Below are 20,231 nucleotides of genomic sequence, written 5' to 3' on the forward strand. Positions count from 1 at the left end.
ATGACACCAAAATCGGGGGTGTAGTGGACAGCGAAGGTTACCTCAGATTACAACAGGATCTTGATCAGATGGGCCAATGGGCTGAGAAGTGGCAGATGGAGTTTAATTTAGATAAATGTGAGGTGCCTGCATTTTGTGAAAGCAAATCATAGCAGGACTTATACATTTAATGGTAAGGTCCTAGGAAGTGTTGCTGAACAAAGAGACCTTGGAGTGCATGTTCGTAGCTCCTTGAAAGTGGAGTCACAGGTCGATAGGATAGTGAAGAAGGCATTTCATATGCTTTCCTTTATTGGTCAAAGTATTGAGTACAGGAGTTGGGAGGTCATGTTGCGGCTGTACAGGACATTGGTTAGGCCACTTTTGGAATATTGCGTGCAATTCTGATCTCTTTCCTATCGGAAGGATGTTGTGAAACATGGAAGGGTTCAGAAAAGATTTACAAGGATGTTGCCAGGGTTGCAGGATTTGAGCTATGGAGAGGGGTTGAATAGGCTGGGGCTGTTTTCCCTAGACTGCTGGAGGCTGAGGGGTGACATTATAGAGGTTTATAAAATCATGAGGGACATGGATGGGATGAACAGACAAAGTCTTTTCCCTGGGGTGGGAGAGCCCAGAACTAGACGGCATAGGTTTAGCACGAGAGGAGAAAGATATAAAAGGCAATGTTTTCATGCAGAGGGTGGTACATGTATGGAATGAGCTGCCAGAGGAAGTGGTGAAGACTAATACGATTGCAACATTTAAACAGGCATCTGGATGGGTATATGAATAGGAAGGGTTTGGAGGGATATGGGCCGGGTGCTGGCAGGTGGGATTTGATTGGGTTGGGATTTCTGATTGGCATGGACAAGTTAGACTGAAGGGTCTATTTCCGTGATGACATCTCTATGACTTGAAACATTAACTCTGCTTACTCTCTATAAATGCTGCTAGATTTGGTGAGTTTCTCCATTAATTTCTGGCTTGGTAAAAAAAAATCAGAGTTAAATCTGTTGAATTCACTGTAAAATAGAAGTTTATATTGCTTAGAGTCATTATCTTATGTTTTGGTGCTACTAGTCATTACTGCTTCGGTTTGTTTTGTTCAAATTTGTATAGTTGGATTTTCTTTTCATTCTCCGATCTAACCCTGGAGTCTTCTGGTTACTTTTCTTACACTTGACTCTTCTACTCACATTACTAAAATTAAAATTATTAGTCTATCAAGCCAGGCCTTAACTAGTATCAAGCTTGCCCAATTTTCTCATTACTATAAGAAGAAACAGCAAGAGGGAAGAATTTCTGGAATTCAGAACCAAAGCAACAGTAACAGAAATCAGAAAGCAATTTAAAATCAGGGCTGCACAAAATGCCAGAGGATGTGGTGGAGGCTGGTACAATTGCAACATTTAAGAGGCATTTGGATGGGTATATGAATAGGAAGGATTTGGAGAGATATGGGCCGGGTACAGGCAGGTGGGACTTGATTGGTTTGGTATAGCCCCAGTCTATCCAGCCTCTCCCTTTAGTTCAAGCACTCCAATCCTGGCAACATTGTTGTAAATCTTTTCTGAACCCTTACAAGTTTCACAATACCTTTCTTATAGCAGGAAGACCAGAATTACACACAGTATTCCAAAAGTGTCCTAACTAATGCCCTATACAGCTGCAACATGTCAGGAGAACAGAGATCCAGGGGTTCAGGCACATCATTCTTTGATGTTTGCATCATATATAGACAGGGTGGTGAAGAAGGCACTTAGCACATTTGTTTTCATTGCTCAGACTTGAGCATAGGAATTAGGATATCACATTGAGGTTGTACAGGAGCTCGCTGGAGTACTGTACCTGGTTCTGGTCACCCTGTTGCAGGAAGGATATTATTAAGCTGGAGGGAGTTCAGTAAAGATTAGCCTAGATGTTGCCAGGAATCAAGGGTTTGAGTTATAAGGAGGGCCTGGATGGGCTGGGACTCTTTTTTTTAAACTGGAATGTAGGAGGATGGCTTTATAAAATCATGAGGGGTGTAGATAAAGTGAATGGCAGGTGTGTTTTCCCTGGGTTGGGGGATTTCAAGACCAGGTGGCTTATTTTTAAGTTGACAGGAGCATAGAACATTACAATGCAGTACAGGCTTTACACCCTTGATGTTATGTTGGCTTGTGAAACCAATCTGAAGCCCATCTAACCTATTCATCCATATGAAAGGAGAGAGATTTACAAAACACATGAGGGGCAATTTTTTCTTTCAACAGAGAGTGGTTCGTGTGTCAAATGAACTTCAAGTGGAAGTAGTGGATGTGCTTACGTTTACAAAGTTTAAAAGACATTTAGATAAATACATGAATAAGAAATGTTTGGGAGGATATGGGCCAAGCACAGACAAGTGGGAATAGTTTAGTTTGGGATTATGGTTGGCATGGATTAAGTTGAATGACTATGCTGTATGACTATCACTCTATAATTGAAGGACATCAGCATTAGCAAGGAAATGGTATGAGGGAAATAGATGAGATTAAAGGCTGATAATTCCCCAGCGCTTGATAACCTAAAATCCAAAGTCCGTAAAGCCGGCACTAGATTAGATCTTGATCAGATGGGCCAGTGGGCTGAGGAGTGACAGATTGAGTTTAATTCAGATAAATGTGAGGTGCTACATTTTGGGAAAGCAAATCTTAGCAGGACTTATACAGTTAATGATAAGGTACCACATCAGATCCCAGCTCCCAGCCCTGCCGAGTTTTCACCATCCCTCCAGAACTCCCCCTCACTGAGGACGAACGATCAGTCCTCAGCAAAGGACTCACCTTTATCCCCCTCCGTTCACGCATCAATGAATTTAATACACGCCGTGATGTCGAACATTTCTTCCGCCACCTCCACCTCCGAGCTTACTTTCACAATCAGGACTCCCGCCCACCTTCCGAGGACCCCTTCGCCCACCTCCAACACACTGCATCCATCTGGACACCCCGCGCTGGCCTATTACCTGCCCTCGACCTCTTCATTTTCAACTGCCGCCGGGACATTAACTGCCTCAACCTGTCTACCCCTCTCCCCCACTCCAACCTCTCACTCTCACAATGAGCAGCTCTCCAATCTCTCTTCTCCAATCCCGACCTCACCATTAAGCCTGCAGATAAAGGGGGCGCAGTGGTAGTCTGGCGCACTGACCTCTACACCCCTGAAGCCAAACGCCAACTCGAGGACACCTCTTCCTACCGCCCCCTTGACCATGACCCCACACCCCCATCACCAAACCATCATCTGCCAGACCATACAGAAACTCATCACCTCAGGAGATCTCCCAACCACAGCTTCCAACCTCAGTCCGGGAACCCTGCACTGCCCGGTTCTATCTCCTTCCCAAGATCCACAAGCCTGACCACCCTGGCTGACCCATTGTCTCAGCATGCTCCTGCCCCACTGAATTCATTTCTACCTACTTCGACACTGTCCTATCCCCCCTAGTCCAAGAACTCCCCACATACATTAGAGACACCACCCACGCCCCCCCACCTCCTCCAAGACGTCTGTTCCTCTGGCCCCCAACGCCTCATCTTCACTATGGATATCCAAACCCTCTACATCTCCATCCACCATGACCAGGGCCTCCAAGCCTTTCGTTTTTACCTCTCCCAACGTCCCCAACAGTACCCTTTCACCGACACACTTATTCGTTTGGCCAAACTGGTCCTCACCCTTAATTTCCCCTTCGAATCCTCCCACTTCCTCCAGACCAAAGGAGTAGCCATAGACACATGTATGGGCCCCAGCTATGCCTATCTCCTTGTTGGCTACGTAGAACAGTCAATCTTCCATAATTACGCCGGCACCACACCCCACCTCTCCCTCCGCTACGTTGATGACTGCATTGGCTCCACCTCATGCTCCTGCGAGGAGGTTGAACAATTCATCAACTTCACCAACACATTCCACCCTGACCTTAAATTTACCTGGACCATCTCTGACACCTCCCTCCCCTTCTTGGACCACTCCATCTCCATTAATGACGACCGACTTGACACTGATTTTTTTTTACAATTCCGACTTCCACAGCTACCTGGATTACACCTCTTCCCACCCTACCTCTTGCAAAAATGCCATCCCGTATTCCCAATTCCTCTGCCGTATCTGCTCCCAGGAGGACCAGTTCCACCACAGAACACACCAAATGACCTCCTTCTTTAGAGACCACAATTTTCCTTCCAACGTGGTTTAAGATGCCCTCCAACGCATCTCGTCCACATCCCGCACCTCCGCCCTCAGACCCCACCCCTCCAACCGTAACAGGGACAGAACGCCCCTGGTGCTGACCTTCCACCCTGCCAACCTTTGCATAAACCAAATCATCCGCCGACATTTCCGCCACCTCCAAAAAGACCCCACCACCAGGTATATATTTCCCTCCCCACCCCTTTCCGCCTTCCGCAAAGACCGTTCCCTCCGTGACTACCTGGTCAGGTCCACACCCTCCTACAACCCACCCTTCCATCCTGGCACCTTCGCCTGCCACCACACGAATTGCAAAACCTGCGCCCACACCTCCTCCCTCACCTCCATCCAAGGCCCTAAAGGAGCCTTCCACATCCATCAATATCATTTATTGTATCCGTTGCTCCCGATGTGGTCTCCTCTACCTTGGAGAGACTGGACGCCTCCTAGCAGAGCACTTTAGGAAACATCTCCGGGACACCCGCATCAATCAACCACACCGCCCTGTGGCCCAACATTTCAACTCCCCCTCCCACTCTGCAGAGGACATGGAGGTCCTGGGCCTCCTTCACCGCTGCTCCCTCATCACCAGACACCTGGAGGAAGAACACCTCATCTTCCACCTCGGAACACTTCAACCTCAGGGCATCAATGTGGACTTCAACAGCTTCCTCATTTGCCCTTCCCCCACCTCACCCTCATTCCAAACTTCCAGCTCAGCCCTGTCCCCATGACTTGTCCTACCTGCCTATCTTCTTTTCCACCTATCCAATCCACCCTCCTCCCTGACCTATCACCTTCAACCCCATCCCCAGTCACCTATTGTACTCTATGCTACTTTCTCCCCACCCCCACCCTCCTCTAACTTATCTCCCCACCCTTCAGGCTCTCTGCCTTTATTCCTGATGAAGGGCTTTTGCCCGAAACATCGATTTTACTGCTCCTCGGATGCTGCCTGAACTGATGTGCTCTTCCAGCACCACTAATCCAGTTAATGATAAGGTCCTAGGGAGTGTTGCTGAACAAAGAGACCTTGGAGTGCAGGTTCATAGCTCCTTAAAAGTAGAATCACAGGTAGATAGGATAGTGAAGGCGGCGTTTGGTATGCTTTCCTTTATGGGTCAGAGTATTGAGTATAGGAGTTGGGAAGTCATGTTGCGGCTTACAAGACATTGGTTAGGCCACTTTTGGAATATTGCGTGCAATTCTGGTCTCCTTTCTATCAGAAGGATTTTATGAAACTTGAAAGGGTTCAGAAAAGATTTACAAGGATGTTGCCATGGTTGCAGGATTTGAGCTATAGGGAGAGGATGAATAGGCTGGGGCTGTTTTCCCTGGACTGTCGGAGACTGAGGGGTGACCTTATAGAGGTTTATAAAATCTGAGGGGCATGAATAGGATAAATTGATCAAGTCTTTCCCTGGGGTGGGGGAGTCCAGAACTTGAGGACATAGGTTTAGGATGAGAGGGAAAAGATATAAAAGGGACCTAAGGGGCAACTTTTTCACACAGATTGTGATACATGTATGGAATGAGCTGCCAGAGGAAGTGGTGGAAGCTGGTATGATTGCAACATTTAAAAGGCATCTGGATGGGTATATGAATAGAAAGGGTTTGGAGGGATATGGGCCGGGTGCTGGCAAGTGGGACTAGATTAGGTTAAGATATCCTGTTGGCACGGATGGGTTGGACTGAAGGGTCTGTTTCCGTGCTGTACATCTTTATGACTCTAAATATGAGTATGCATTCGTGGTCATCCTTCAAGATTTCATTGACTGGAACTGTTCAGTTGGGGGATTGCAAATGTAACTCTACTTATTTAAAAAAGGAGTTAGAGAGCAAAAAACAGACTTGTTAACCTGACAGCAAAGACAGGCAAATTTGCTAAAGTCATCATAAAGGATTTATTTATTAGCAGAGCACTTAGAATATAGTGATAGATTCAGAATAATGCTTGAAAAATATAATGGCTTTTTTAAGATGCAACAAATAGAGTTGATAAGATAAAACGGTGCATGTGGCTTGCTTAGACTTTAAGAAGGCTTTAGATAAATTCCCACATAGGAGATCAACATGTAAAGTTAAATTATATGGGACTGAAGGTAGTGTACTGAAAGGAAACAAAGAGTAAGAATAAACGGGTAATTTTCTGAGTGGAGGCCAGTGACCAGTGGGGTACCACAGGGACACAAAGCTGGGTGGAAGGGTTAACTATGAGGAGGATGCAGAGATGTTTCAGTATGACATGGACAAATGAGAAGGCAAATGTATGGCAGATTAAACATAATGTGCTTAAATGCGACACTATTTACTTTGGTAGCAAAAAAATATTATCTGAATGGTGATATATTGGGAAAGGGAGGTGCAATGAGACATAGGTCCTTGTACACCAGTTGCTGAAAACAAACATTCAGATAAAGCAAGCAGTGAAAAAGGCAAAGATATGTTAGCTTTCATGGTGAGAATATTTGAGTACTGGAGCAGGAGATGTGTTGCTGCAGCGGTCCAGGGTCTTAGTGTGACCACACCTAGAGTATAATGTACATTTTCAATTTCTTTATCTGGGAAGGATGTTCTGGCTATGGATGAAGTGAAACACAGCTAGACCAGATTGATTCCTGGGATGGCAGGACTGACATGCAAAAAAAAGCCTGGATTGGTTAAGATTACATTCACTGAAGTTTAGAAGAATGAGGAAGGATCTCAGATCTCAACATAATAGGCAGGGTAAACACAGGAAGGATGTTCTTGATGACCAGAATAAGAGGTCACAGTCTAAGAATGGGGGCTGCTATTTAGGATGAGAAATTTCTTCACCCAGAGAGTGGTGAACCTGTGAAAGTTCTCTGCCTCAGACAACAGTTAAGGCAAGTCATTGAATGTTTTCAAGGAGATAGATATAGTTTTTGGGACTAAAGGCATCAAAGGATATTAAGAGAAAGCAGGAACACAGTACTGAGAAGGATGATCAGCTATTATCATGTTGCATGCACAGCAAGTTCAAAGAGCCAAATGGCTCTGCTGCTCTTATTTTCTATGACAGTGACAGACCTTTGGAAAGCTCTGAATTATGTATCTTATCATGTTAAACTTTTATCTTGATAGGCTATTAAGTTTATCATGCCTGCACTGACTCAGTGAAAGAACTATTCAATTAATGCCACAACTTGCTCTGTCTTGATACACATACAAGTCTTTCTAAGTATCTGTATTTATTCAAATTCCCTTTGACATTACTACAAATCTGCTTTCACTACCATTTCAAACAGATCCTTCCAAATTATTTCTCATTTTCATCATTGCCGCAGATTTGTTCTCTTTGGTTATCAACTCTCTTCCCTCCAGTTTCTTTCTACTCCATCAAACTCCCTCAAAACTTAAAAAGCATTTCACCTATCAATTAACATTCTTTACTCTAATGAAAACAATCTCAGTTTCTTCAATCTTGCAAAACAACTGAAGCCCCTCGCCTTGACCATTCTCATAAATGTTCTCTACATTCTCTCCAAGACTTTGGCATCCTCCTGACAGTGCAATTTATCATATAAGACAATTTTTCAGTTCTTCAAATGATAAACAGCTTTGCAATTTGATCTGTACAGTCACTTACCAGTTATAATATTGCCCCAAAAATGTCACTGAAATTTACATACAATAATCTACACCACTAACTTGGTATGTTTCTACCAATGTATATAGAACAAAACAAAATCAAAATCTTTACACATTAAATGCTCATGAAGGAGTTGGAAGGCAACCCTAAAATTCATCTTCTGAATTCTGTATTGAAGATTGATCGACTTTTGTTAGTGAAGGATATTAAGGATTATGGAATTAAGTCGGGTAAACAGAAATACCAGTTAGTACTGAAATAAGTGAGTGGTGAAACAGGCTTAAGGGACTGAATTGTCTCATGTTCCTGTTTTCACAGGTGCTCTTAACTGATCGGAATAGCCTCACAATTAAACAGCTTTCCCCATCACAGTCCCCACGCACCGAATTAAACAGTCTTCTCTCCACCGAATCGCATCATCACCTCCTACCTCCTACCCACCTCCAAAGATATTTTAACTAAAAAAAAGTGTTTGAAGTGAAAAAGCACATATTTTAATGTCTTATTGATTTTTCCCTGGTTCGTGCACAGCATTGTCCAGGAATTCCTGAATGCTCCAGCACAACCCTTAATGTGCAATTCTTTTCTATAAGAGATTTTCTATACCAGAGTTCATGATGTCATTTAATGAATTAATTATGCACAAATCTATAAATCAAAATTTTTGAGTGGTTACCCTTTCTGACAAACTTAGCATTGTATCATCATTAACAATTTGAATGTTCAAGATGGATTAGATTAAGATCAGTAAAATAGAACATGACAGCTAGTATTTGACATATTTATTATTCCTTTGTCTTCTATTAATATATAAAATATCAGATTGCCATGAGCAAATCTCTGAAAGGATCAGCTGGTTGTTTCTCTTACTTTAATAACTCCTTGCTGTATTACTGGAGATGGATGATTGACAAGAACTATCAATGCTTCCGGTTGAATCAACTTGTCCATCACATCAGCCAGCATTACATCTGGCAGTATGAGTAGGATTCCTCGCAAAAGGTCATAGAGCCCACAGCAGATCAGAATTAGACAGTCTTCTGTCGCAGATCTAGACATGCAAAATACATGTGTCAATAATACCAGAAGCAACATTAATCTTTATTTAACCAATTTTCAAACCCTAAATCTTGATAGGTATTTTTAAGCCTAGAAGTTCCAAACACTGTACATACAGGTTTTAGCAGTATATGAGTTATGGCAGGAGAGTCAGGTGATATTACAGGCACAAGAGGCAGCCTTGGCAATGTTGAAGGTATGGTTGAAAACTCATCTTCTGTGGTTAATTGGCAATGGGATAATTACAAGACAGCAGTGACCAACATTAATTTATTTTCTTTTAAAGCAGAAAAGCCTGCTCTCATTTCAAGTAATGTTGCAGGACATATTGATGAACTCTCTGACTATGATATACAAAGGATGATGACATTATAGCACACAAGAATATACAACTTCCAGTAGATGCACATTATCGTTAAAGACTTTCACAGGCAAAACACTGTTCGCTATACCCTTTTGAATATTTACTACCAATTGGTATGTGTTGTAATTTCTCAAACCTCAAGCATTGGAAACATGGAGCCAGGCTTAGCTACTTTTAGCTTCTTTTGCATGTCCCATCATTCAAGATTATGGCTTATATGTAATCCAAAACTACATGCCTGCTTTTTTTCTCTGATCAATTAATATCATTGGTTAACCAAAGCTCAGTTTTGCCAAACTCAGTTTTAAACTTTCCAACTGATCTAACATCAATTCTCATTTGTTAGGAGAGTTCCAAACCACTACCGCTCTTTGTGTGCGCATGGTTTCCTGAACAGTCTGACTCTGGATTTTAATGCATGCCCCTAGTTCTAGGCTCACTAACTAATAGGAATAGTTTTTCTCAATCTATTTCATCCACTCTCCCTTATGTCTGAAAACACAGATTAAATCACCCTTAATGTTCTAAATTCCAGAGAATTCGGTGACACTGAAGGAATGGCGATGTATTTCAGTCAGGATGATGAGTGGCTCAGAGAGTTACTTGCAAGCAATGGTGTTTCCACGTAACTGCTGCCACTGCCCTTCTAGGTGGTGGGTTCGGAAGCAGCAGTGTCTAGTGCATTTCTATAGTACATCTTATAGATCAGTAGTCTCCAACCTTTTGGAGCACAAGATCATTTTTTGAATTTAAGTTGAACCCAGGATTCATTCTGAAGAAAAGAGACCAAAATTTATTTTTCGAGCTATATAAATCTGAAACCAAATACTTGTATAACTATTAATTTGTCCTCTACTCACCAAGGCTCAGTATGACACCTCTGACCACACATTATTTCCCAGTGAGTTGTAATTTGAGACTGCTAGTTTTGTATAGTCCATCAAATGGCTGTAAATTGGATGTGATACTTAGACTTCAATGCTGTCTCACAAAAGGTATGTGCAACTAAAGCAAGTTTTCACTTTAACAGCAGACAATGATAGAAAGGGTATTTTTCTGTTTATGAGTTGGGGAAAAAAAATTGTCCCTTGATCCGACTTTCAAAACAATATCATACTGCAAATGTCAATTCCATTGCATTGCAAATCAAATACCTGATAGAATTTGTTGCCAACCTATCAATGTCTACATGAAGGAATGGATTTGAGACAAACATGAAAATTTGTTTCATCACACCAAAATCCTGAAATTACCTGTTGCATTCCTCTGCTAAATTCCTCACATGTGAACAGAAGTTTTCTGGATGGAACCTTTTTTGTTTGTCTTTGCTTTTTTTCTAGTAGTTTCTCCAGACTCAAAGCGTTGCAACATTTTTTTTTAAATTAGGAGAACCATAGAGACAGTTTCAACTTGATAACATTCTCAGCACAGTGTCGTCTCTGTCACTTTCCTTACAGTTCAGCTTGTTAAATTTTGATGCTATATCTTTAAGGAATCAAAAGTTAAGTAACCACTCATTGCCTGACAGCTCACTACACGTTTCATTCCTTGCATACTCATTCATTTCATTGAAAGAAGAAACATGGCAATTTCCAGCATTTACAAATCTTAGAACTTAACCACCTCTCATCATAGAGCATTAGTTCACCGTAGGCAGCACCAAGTTGTTGAGTAAGGTTTTAAACAAGCTTGTTGAACAGTTCTTGCTCAAATCAACCTTAAAAGCAATTTTCTTGCTGGTGGATTACACAGTGGTAATTGATATTGTGGCGCCATAGTCTTACCAGACCATAGGGGCTGCTCTCTTACTAGAGAGAAGCAACTGGTGGTGATTTAGATTAGATTAGATTAGATTACTTACAGTGTGGAAACAGGCCCTTCGGCCCAACAAGTCCACGCCGACCCGCAACCCACCCATACCCCTACATTTATCCCTTACCTAACACTACAGGCAATTTAGCATGGCCAATTCACCTGACCCGCATATCTTTGGATTGTGGGAGGAAACCGGAGCACCCGGAGGAAACCCACGCAGACATGGGCAGAATGTGCAAACTCCACACAGTCAGTCGCCGAGTTGGGAATTGAATCCGGGTCTCAGGCGCTGTGAGACAGCAGTGCTAACCACTGTGCCACCGTGCCGCCCACAAAAAGATGATTAGATTACTTACAGTGTGGAAACAGGCCCTTCAGCCCAACAAATCCACACCGACCCACCGAAGCGCAACCCACCCATACCCTACATTTACCCCTTACCTAACACTACAGGCAATTTAGCATGGCCAATTCACCTGACCCGCACATCTTTGGATTGTGGGAGGAAACCGGAGCATCCGGAGGAAACCCACGCAGACACGGGGAGAATGTGCAAACTCCACACAGTCAGTTGCCTGAGTCGGGAATTGAACTCGGGTCTCTGGCGCTGTGAGGCAGCAGTGCTAACCACTGTGCCACCGTGCCGCCCCAAATCTGAGGGCCAACAGACCTCAGGTGAGGGAAGAGGTTCAGAAAGAGTCCTTCATATAACCTCAAACTGGTGATGGGAATTGAACCTACAAAGCTGGCATCACACTGCTCTGCAAACCATCAATCCAGCCAACTGAGCTAAACCAATTCCCCAGTAATTGATAAATGAAGTGAAATCAGCGTCATTTCTGCAAAATGCAGCAAAACTCTCATTTGCACTAAAAATGGCTAGAAAAACATTAGTCCCGATGGAAATCAGTTTCTTGATTGGAATTGTTTTCACAAGCATATATATGTTGAATTTTAGATATCCTCACCCCTTGTTCCTTAAGTGCCGACAGATGAGAAAATTCTCTTTTGTTTTTGTGTTTTGAAAGATAAAACAACTATCAGCTGGGCTATATTGGTCATGTTGATGTATTCATCAAACTGGAGTGAAAAACTTTCTCAATCCTTCAAGTCCATGATGTAGTTATTATTATTAAATGATGTATTTGAACAAAAGTTCCATTAGTTTTGCTATTAAGCACCAAGTCACGTGTTCTGGATTGCTGTTATTACAGTCAGTAGCCAGAGTAATTTCTTGTTTAATTACTTCATCTTTGAATGATTTATTATATTTTGCCAGAAGATAGCTATGTGAAATGACATGTCAGTAGTGGCCTTTTTTTTGCTGGTTTAGAAAATAAAGTGACTCTTGAGCTTTCAAAATCTTCAGCTCGTCACATTTCTTTGTCCAAAGCATGTTATTCAAGGCAGAACTATCCTTGGAATTTACTGTTCATCATTGTGATGTTATTCCAAATTCCCTTTTCACTTATTGATACATACAAGACATATATCCTCTTAAAGGTTGTTATTGAATCCACCCCCACCACCTCCTACCCTGTGTAAAAAAAACTTGCCTCTCACATCTCCTTTAAACTTATCCCTTTCTATCTTAAATCTATGTCCCTCAGAATTGACATTTCCACCCTGGAAAAAAATGGATTGACTATCCATTCAATCCTTAGCTCGCATAATTTAGTAACCTTCTATCAGGTTGCCCCTCATCCTTTAACATATAGGAAAAAAGAACAACTTTGTCCAATCTCTCTTCATAGCTAATAACATCCAAACCAGGCAACGTCTAGTCTCCAGCCTATATCTTGCTGTATTCTCCTCACAATCCACAGCTCCTCAAACTTGGTGTCGTTTGCAAACTTACTAATCAGGCCATCTACATTCTCTTCCAAATCATTTATATATTACAAACAATAGGGTCCCAGCAATGATCTCAGCAGAACACCACTGGTTACAGATCTCTAGTCAGAAAAGCACCTTTCCACCAGTGCTCATCTGTCTTTTATGACGAAGTCAATTCAAACCCACCTTACAGGCACACCGTGGATCCCATGTGACTTCACTTTTTATATCGCCAGCAATGACGGACCTTGTCAAAGGTCTGACTAAAGTCCATATCGATAACATCTACCACCCTGCCCTCTTTGTCACTTACTCAAAAAACTCAATCAAGTTTGCGAGATAGGATCTTCCCCCCCCACCCCAAAAAAAGCCATGCTGCCTATCACTAATAAGTCCACATTTTTCCAAATGTGAGGGTGAGTAAATTCTATCCCTCAAAATCTTCTCTAATAAATTCCCTACCAATGACCCAAGTCTCACAGGCCTGTAGCTTCTCCAATTATGTCTGCTACCCTTCTTAAACAAAGGAACAATGTTGGCTATTCTCCAGTCCTCTGGAAACTCTTCTGCAACTGAAGAGGACACAAAGATTTTGTTCAAGGCTGCAGCAATTTCCTCACCTGTCTCCCTCAGCATTCTGGTACAGATCCTGTCAGGAGTTGGGGACTGGTCTACCTTAGTGCTTTTCAAAACGCCCAACACTTTCTCCTTTTTAAGTTGACATGTCCCAGAATATCAATATACCATGTCCTTCTTGTTTGTGAATACTGATGCAAAGTATTCATTTAGGACCTCACCCACTTCGTCCAGCTCCATGCATAAATTCCCTTTTGTCCTTGAGTGGACCTACCCTTTCCCTCATACTCCTTGTGTGTGTGTGTATATATATATATATAAACTACGTTGGGATTGGTCTTCATTCTGTTTGCCAAAGGTATTTCATGGATCCTTGTAGCCCTAACTCCTTGTTTGATTCAGCTTCCTAAATCTTACATATGCCTAATTTTTCTTTTTGACGAGGCTCTCAAAATCTCTTGCCATCTTTATCTTTCATTTTCACAGGAACATGCTATCCTGAAATCTTATCAGCTGGCCTTTAAAAGATTCCCACATGCTAGATGTGGATTTAAGTTCAAACAGCTGCCCCCAATCTACATCTCCAACTCCTGCTTAATACTATGGTTGTTAGCCTTTGTTCAATTTAGCACTTTCACCAGAGAACTACTTGTATCCTTAACCAGAAGTAACTTATAACATACACAATTAATGTTGCTGAAGTGTTTCCCCACTGAAACAGGAAGGTGCCACACTAAATCTGTCTGAGCTCATTCCCCAATACCAGGTTTAGTATGACACCTTCCCTAGTTAAGTTAATATATATTTCAAAAAGCTGTCCTGGATATACCTACAAATCCTCCTCCATCCGAGCCCTTGGCATTAAGCATGCCCTACACAAGAGAGGGCAAGTTAAAATCCTGTTGTTTTCATATTTTTCCATAATCTGTTCATCTATCACCTGCTAGATATTGGGAGGCCTGTAATACAATCCCAAAGTTATTGCATGTTTCCTATTTCTGAGCTCTAGCCAAATGGCATCACTGGATGAGCCCTCCAACATGTCCTCCCTCAGTAGAGCTGTGATATTCTCCTTAATCAGTAACACAACTCCCCCCACTTCTTTTACATTCCCCTCTTTTACACTTGAAACATCTTAAAGCTAAACGGCACAGATGTTTGTTAAGATAATTACATTGCTTTCATAGTAATAAAAGCAGGAGAAGGCCATTTGGCCTGTCGAGCCTGCTTTGTCATTCATTGAGATCGTGCCTGATCTATCCATCGTCTCAGCTCCTCCTACCTGCATTATCTCCGTATCCCTTAACTCCATAGCCCTTAACTCCCCTACCACGCAAAAACCCATCCAACTGTCTTGTGAAGCTGTTTCTACTGCTTCTTTGGACAGAGAATTCCCTAGATTCATTACTCTTTGGGAACAGCAGTTCCTCATCTCTATCCTAAATCTACCCCCCCAATCTTGAGGCCATGTCCCCTAGTCTTAGTCTCACCCAACAGCAGAAACAATTTGCCTGCCTCTGTCTTATCTATCCCTCTCATAATTTTATGTTTCTATAAGGTTCCCCCTCATTCTTCTAAATTCCAGTGAGTACAGTCCCAGGTGGCTCAATGTCTCCTCATAGGGTAACCCCCGATCTCCGGAATCAACCTGGCAAATCTCCACTGCACTGTTTTCAAAGCCAGTATATCCTTGCTCAAGTAAGGAGACCAGAACTGCGCACAATACTCCAGGTGCAGCCTCACCAACACATTGTACAATTTCAGCAAAAGCTCTTTGCTCTTAAATTCAATCCCTCTAGCAATGAAAGCCAATATTCCGTCTGCCTTCCCGATAACCTTTGCACCTGCAAAACAACTTTTAGTGATTCATGTACGAGCGCTCCTACATCCCTCTGCACAACTGCATTCTACAATCTTTTACCATTTAAATAATACTGACCTTCTGTTGTTACTTCCAAAGCGGATAACCTCACATTTACCAACATTGTACTCCAACTACCAGACCCTTGCCCACTCACTTAACCTATCTAAGTCTCTTTGCAGACCCAGCACATCATCTGCACAGTTAGCTTTTGCACTCAATTTAGTGTCATCAACAAACCTGGATACGTTACAATCATTATCCCATGAACAGTTGCAGGCCCAAACTGACCCCTGCTGCACCCTACTCACCACTGATCTCCAACCAGAGAAACATCCATTTATCCCAACTCTGCTTTCTATTAGTTAACCAGTCCTCTATCCATGCTAATACATTCCCTGCAACTCCATGCATTATCTTAAGGATGACTCTTTTATGCAGCAAATTATCAAATGCTTTCTAGAAATCCAAGTATACACCATCCACCATGCTTGTTACATCCTCCAAGTACTCCAGTACACTTGTCAAACATGACCTTCCCTTCTTGAATCCATACTGCGTCTGCTTGTTGGAACCCTTTCCATCCAAATACCTCTCTGTTTCTTCTTTAATGATAGCATCCAACATTTTCCCTCCTACAGATGTTAAGCTAACTGGCCTACAATTACCTGCCTTTTGCCTACACCCTTTTTTAAACAGCAGTGTGACATTCGCTGTCTTTCAGTCCACTGGGACTTGCCCAGAGTCCAGTGAATTTTGATAAATTGCCACTAACACATCTATTATAACTTCTGCCATTTATTTCAGCACCCTGGGGTGCATTCCATCAGGACCAGGGGACTCTCAAGTTTGCTCAACACTACCCCTTTAGTGATAATAATTGATTTGAGGTCTTCATCTCCCATTGTATCCTTATCACCATTTTTGGCATGTTAGACACATCTTCCACTGTAAAGACTGACACAAAATACTTATTCAATGCCTCAACCCTTTCAGCATTACCCAAAGCTGAACGGTGGTAGGCATCACAGTGGTTAGCACTGCTGCCTCTCAGCGCCAGAGACCTGGTTTCAATTCCCGTCTTGGGCAACTGTCTGTGTGGAGTTTGAACATCCTCCCAGTGTCTGCATGGGTTTCCTCCGGGTGCTCTGGTTTCCTCCCACAGTCCAAAGATGTACAGGTTAGGTGAATTGGCCATGCAAAATTGCCCGTAGTGTCAGGTGAAGGGGTAAATGTAGAGAATGGGTCTGGGTGGGTTGCTCTTCGGTGGGTCAGTGTGGACTTGTTGGGCCGAAGGGCCTGTTTCCACACGAAGTAAAAAAAATATTAATTTCCCTTTCTTATCCTGCAATGGACCTACATCCACTTTATAAATGTATAAAACAAAATGGTGGCTAAAAACTTTTTCCTACCTGCTTTAATATTCTGTGCTAGTTCGCATTCATAATCTATCTTTCCTCTCTTCATTGCTTGCCTCGTGATTATTTGTTGCTTTTTAAAGTTTTCCCAATCTTCCTGTTTCCCATTACCCTTTTGTAAAGCTGGAGCTTTTAATTGGATGCCTTCCTTCATTTCCTTGGTTATCCAAAGCTGGCTCTTCCTACCCTTGCTATTCTTGTTTTTGACCAGAATATACTTTCTTTGAGCAATGTGAAAAATCACTTTGAAAGTCCTCCACTGTTCCTGAACTGTTCGACCATATAACTCGTGTTGTCAGCCTAATTCAGGCAACTCCTTCCTCCCTTGTTTAAACATAACACCCTTGTTTCAGATAATACTATTTCACTTTCCATTTGTATCCGAAATTCAATCATACTGTGATCACTCTCTTTGAGAGGATCCTTAACTACTAAATCATTAATGTTACCTGTCTAATTACACAGGACCAAATCTAAGGTTGCATGCTCCCTTGTAGGTTCGGTAACATGCTGTTCAAGAAAGTTATCCCGGATGAGTTCCACGAACTCCTCTTCAAGACTGCCTCTAACGACTTGATTCAGTCAATCAACGTGCATTTAAAGTCCCCCATGACTACCACCTTTCCATTCTTACAAGTCAGATATTTATTGATTGATTGCCTGTACTACTGTAGCGTTATTATTGGGTGGCCTATAAACTACTCCCACCAGTAACTTCTTTACCTTACTATTCCTCATCTCCAGTGAAATGGATACATTTTGCTCCTTAGATCCTATATTGTCTCTCCCTAACATCCCAAACCTTAATTAGAGCACAACCTTACCTCCCTTATACCTTCTTGCCTATCTTTCCTAATTACCTAAGACCCTTGAGTATTTAAATCCCAGTCATCACTAACCTACAACCATGTTTCTGGAATGGCTACTAAATCATACCCCTTTGTGCCGATTTGCACAAGTTCATCTACTTTTGAACACTATGGGCATTCAAATGAAGTCCCTTATACTCATTGCTAGGTTCTAAAGGGAAAATCTTCCTATCTTTTGCAAATGATTCTGTTCCACAATTTTACTTTTATCTTTCCAACTTTTACTCTGGTCTCTGCATTGCTTCCCTCTGCCTTTTTGCCTGAACTCCCATCTTCTTGCCATTTTCGTCTACCCTTCCTCACAGTCTCTCTGCTCGTCATATCTACCTTTACACCAACTGCTGCATCTTCTGACCTGACATTCTGATTCCGACCACACCCCTGCCAAGCTAGTTTAAAGCTTCCCTGACTAGGTTTGTTTGACTCTAAATTATTTTGGTCAATGTGCACAAACTAACAAGGATGCAGGCAGGACTTTTTTATGTGCTGTCTTGCAGACACAGGATTATAAGAAAGAGGTAGAAGTCAGATACCTTTCCAAACCAGGACAGAGTGTGGCAAAATAAGCTGGTTTTACCCATGTGTTTTTTATAATTTAATACAATAGCAGCCTTAGGATCAGCCCAATAGGATACCGCATGGGTACCTTCTCATCAAGAGTTGTTCGGCCCAATAAGGTTTATGACTTACGTGGACTATAGCAGGTCAATAAATCAGCACACCACCACTTTCTCTAGGTTAAGTGGGGATTGGTGATAAATGTTAATGTTGACAGCAACACACACATCCCAAGAACATATTAAAAGTAGGGTTGTACATGGTAAGAGAGCTTTCCCCTGACATAAGATAAAAGGAATTGCCATAATAAACTCTTAATGGTTAAAAGATATAGTATTGTAACTTTTTAAAAACAACATGATAGCTCAAAGAATAACAATGATTACCTTTCTGCAGCAACCTCAGTTTCATTATAGGGTCGCTCATAGAGAGGAGAAATGCCAAAACTCTCCCATTCTTCAGGAATCAAGTTCTTGTCAGCTAAACTTGGCAAACATGACATAACTAACGATCCATTTTGGGAAGGAAACGCTAATCCCAGGCTGGTAAAATTACTCTGACTTTTTTGGAATGTCTGTAATCCTCGGAGACTATCAGGCCGATTTAATCCTTCATCACCGCCTCCTTCCTGCTTCAGTTCTGATTCTAAAGCTGATGAAATGTTGGTGCTTTCATCTGAAATATGTTCACATCCAAGACTAGCAACCAAATTTGTCAGGTTATCCAACTGTACCACAGATTTGAAAGAATCCTGTACATGACCATCTGCATCACCTCGGGCAGAAGATCCCCTTGCAGACTCACACACAGCTTTTGCTGACTCACAGCTGCTGAGGTACATTTCATCTTGTGCATTTTTCAAAGTTTCCAAAGTGCTCATTTTAGGGGTATACTCTGGTAAAAAGCCAAGGCTGTCAGATTCACACTCAGGAACTTCTTGTGAGTCACCAAAGTTTCTTTCTACTCTTGGTCTCAGTCTTCGGATTCGCACTTGTGGTGAGGTAGAAGGGGTCACTGGTAGACTCTGGGAGTACTGCTCATATACTGGTAATAAAGGAGACTCCTGCTTTGGATAGTTAAATGTGCTGTTTTTTTTATCTTCTGGAAATGCATAAAAACAAATCAGATTGTTACAAAATTAATGAAGGTGTACATGTATTATGATTTAATAAGACAAGGCAGAAATTCAGTTTATTCATTTTACTAAACTATTTATTTTTCCCACGTTATTTTTACAACATTTATTCTAAGAAAAACTGAATTAGCTTTTTTCCATCCACATATCTAAAATTGTTTTATGATGCCACAATTCCAATTCTTAAATGATACGACTATTGTGAAAAGTATGCCATGAAATGACAGATGACCCAAAGACAGCACAGAAATCTTTTATGGAGTATCTCAAAAACAGACATATTAACAACTTGGTTTCCTTTTCATAACATGTTTCTACTAGTGAACAGCCTCACTAGCCAAAGCTGCTGTTAAGGCTTGACAATTGCAGTCATTCTGGACCACATATAAGCCCCTGGAATATCCTGCCTCTTTCTTCCTATTTTACTCATTAATAACGAAACAACCAAACTATATTCTGATTAGAGACTATCCTGGAACCTTTACATACTAACTATATTACAAGTTAAAGGACAGAAGAAAAATCTGTTGACATTTCTGAGGACGTATGCAGTGAAGATGTTACCTGACTTACAGGCACAGAATCCTTATATATGAAATTGCTGAGTTCCTTTGATGCTTAGGTTGATGAAAGCCTCACATCATGTAGTGTTTAATTAGACAAAACAGAAGGCCCTAGGTTTGATTTCTACTTGGTGTTGAGGTTGGGAATCTGAGGCAGAATGGCAGCAAAAGGGCTCCACGTTGGCTTTATTGCTCCAATCTAATATCTACATTTCAGGTCCTGGCAAATACCGTTGAAAATGAAGGGTTGAGCCCAGCTTTCATAAAGAAAGGTATACTAATACTGGAGGCAGCCCAGAGAAGATTCATTAGGCTGATACCAGGTATGAAGGGACAGTCTTATCAGGAGAGGCTGAGTAGATTTGTC

General features: G+C 41.9%; 1 protein-coding gene across 3 annotated transcripts in view; it reads right to left on the reverse strand.

Moving 5' to 3' along the window:
* The window catches only part of lyst (lysosomal trafficking regulator), a 338,776-nt gene that overhangs the window by 81,601 nt on the left and 236,944 nt on the right, over positions 1-20,231 (reverse strand). For all 3 annotated transcript variants that reach the window (XM_060852679.1, XM_060852671.1, XM_060852686.1), the window contains 2 exons: positions 18,553-19,267; positions 8,681-8,861 (listed from right to left, as the gene is read on the reverse strand). In XM_060852679.1, the coding sequence (XP_060708662.1) occupies positions 8,681-8,861; positions 18,553-19,267 (896 nt within the window). The remainder of the gene's footprint in view (positions 1-8,680; positions 8,862-18,552; positions 19,268-20,231) is intronic.

The sequence above is a fragment of the Hemiscyllium ocellatum genome, chromosome 3 (assembly GCF_020745735.1).
Source record: "Hemiscyllium ocellatum isolate sHemOce1 chromosome 3, sHemOce1.pat.X.cur, whole genome shotgun sequence".
Taxonomy (NCBI): Eukaryota; Metazoa; Chordata; class Chondrichthyes; order Orectolobiformes; family Hemiscylliidae; genus Hemiscyllium; species Hemiscyllium ocellatum.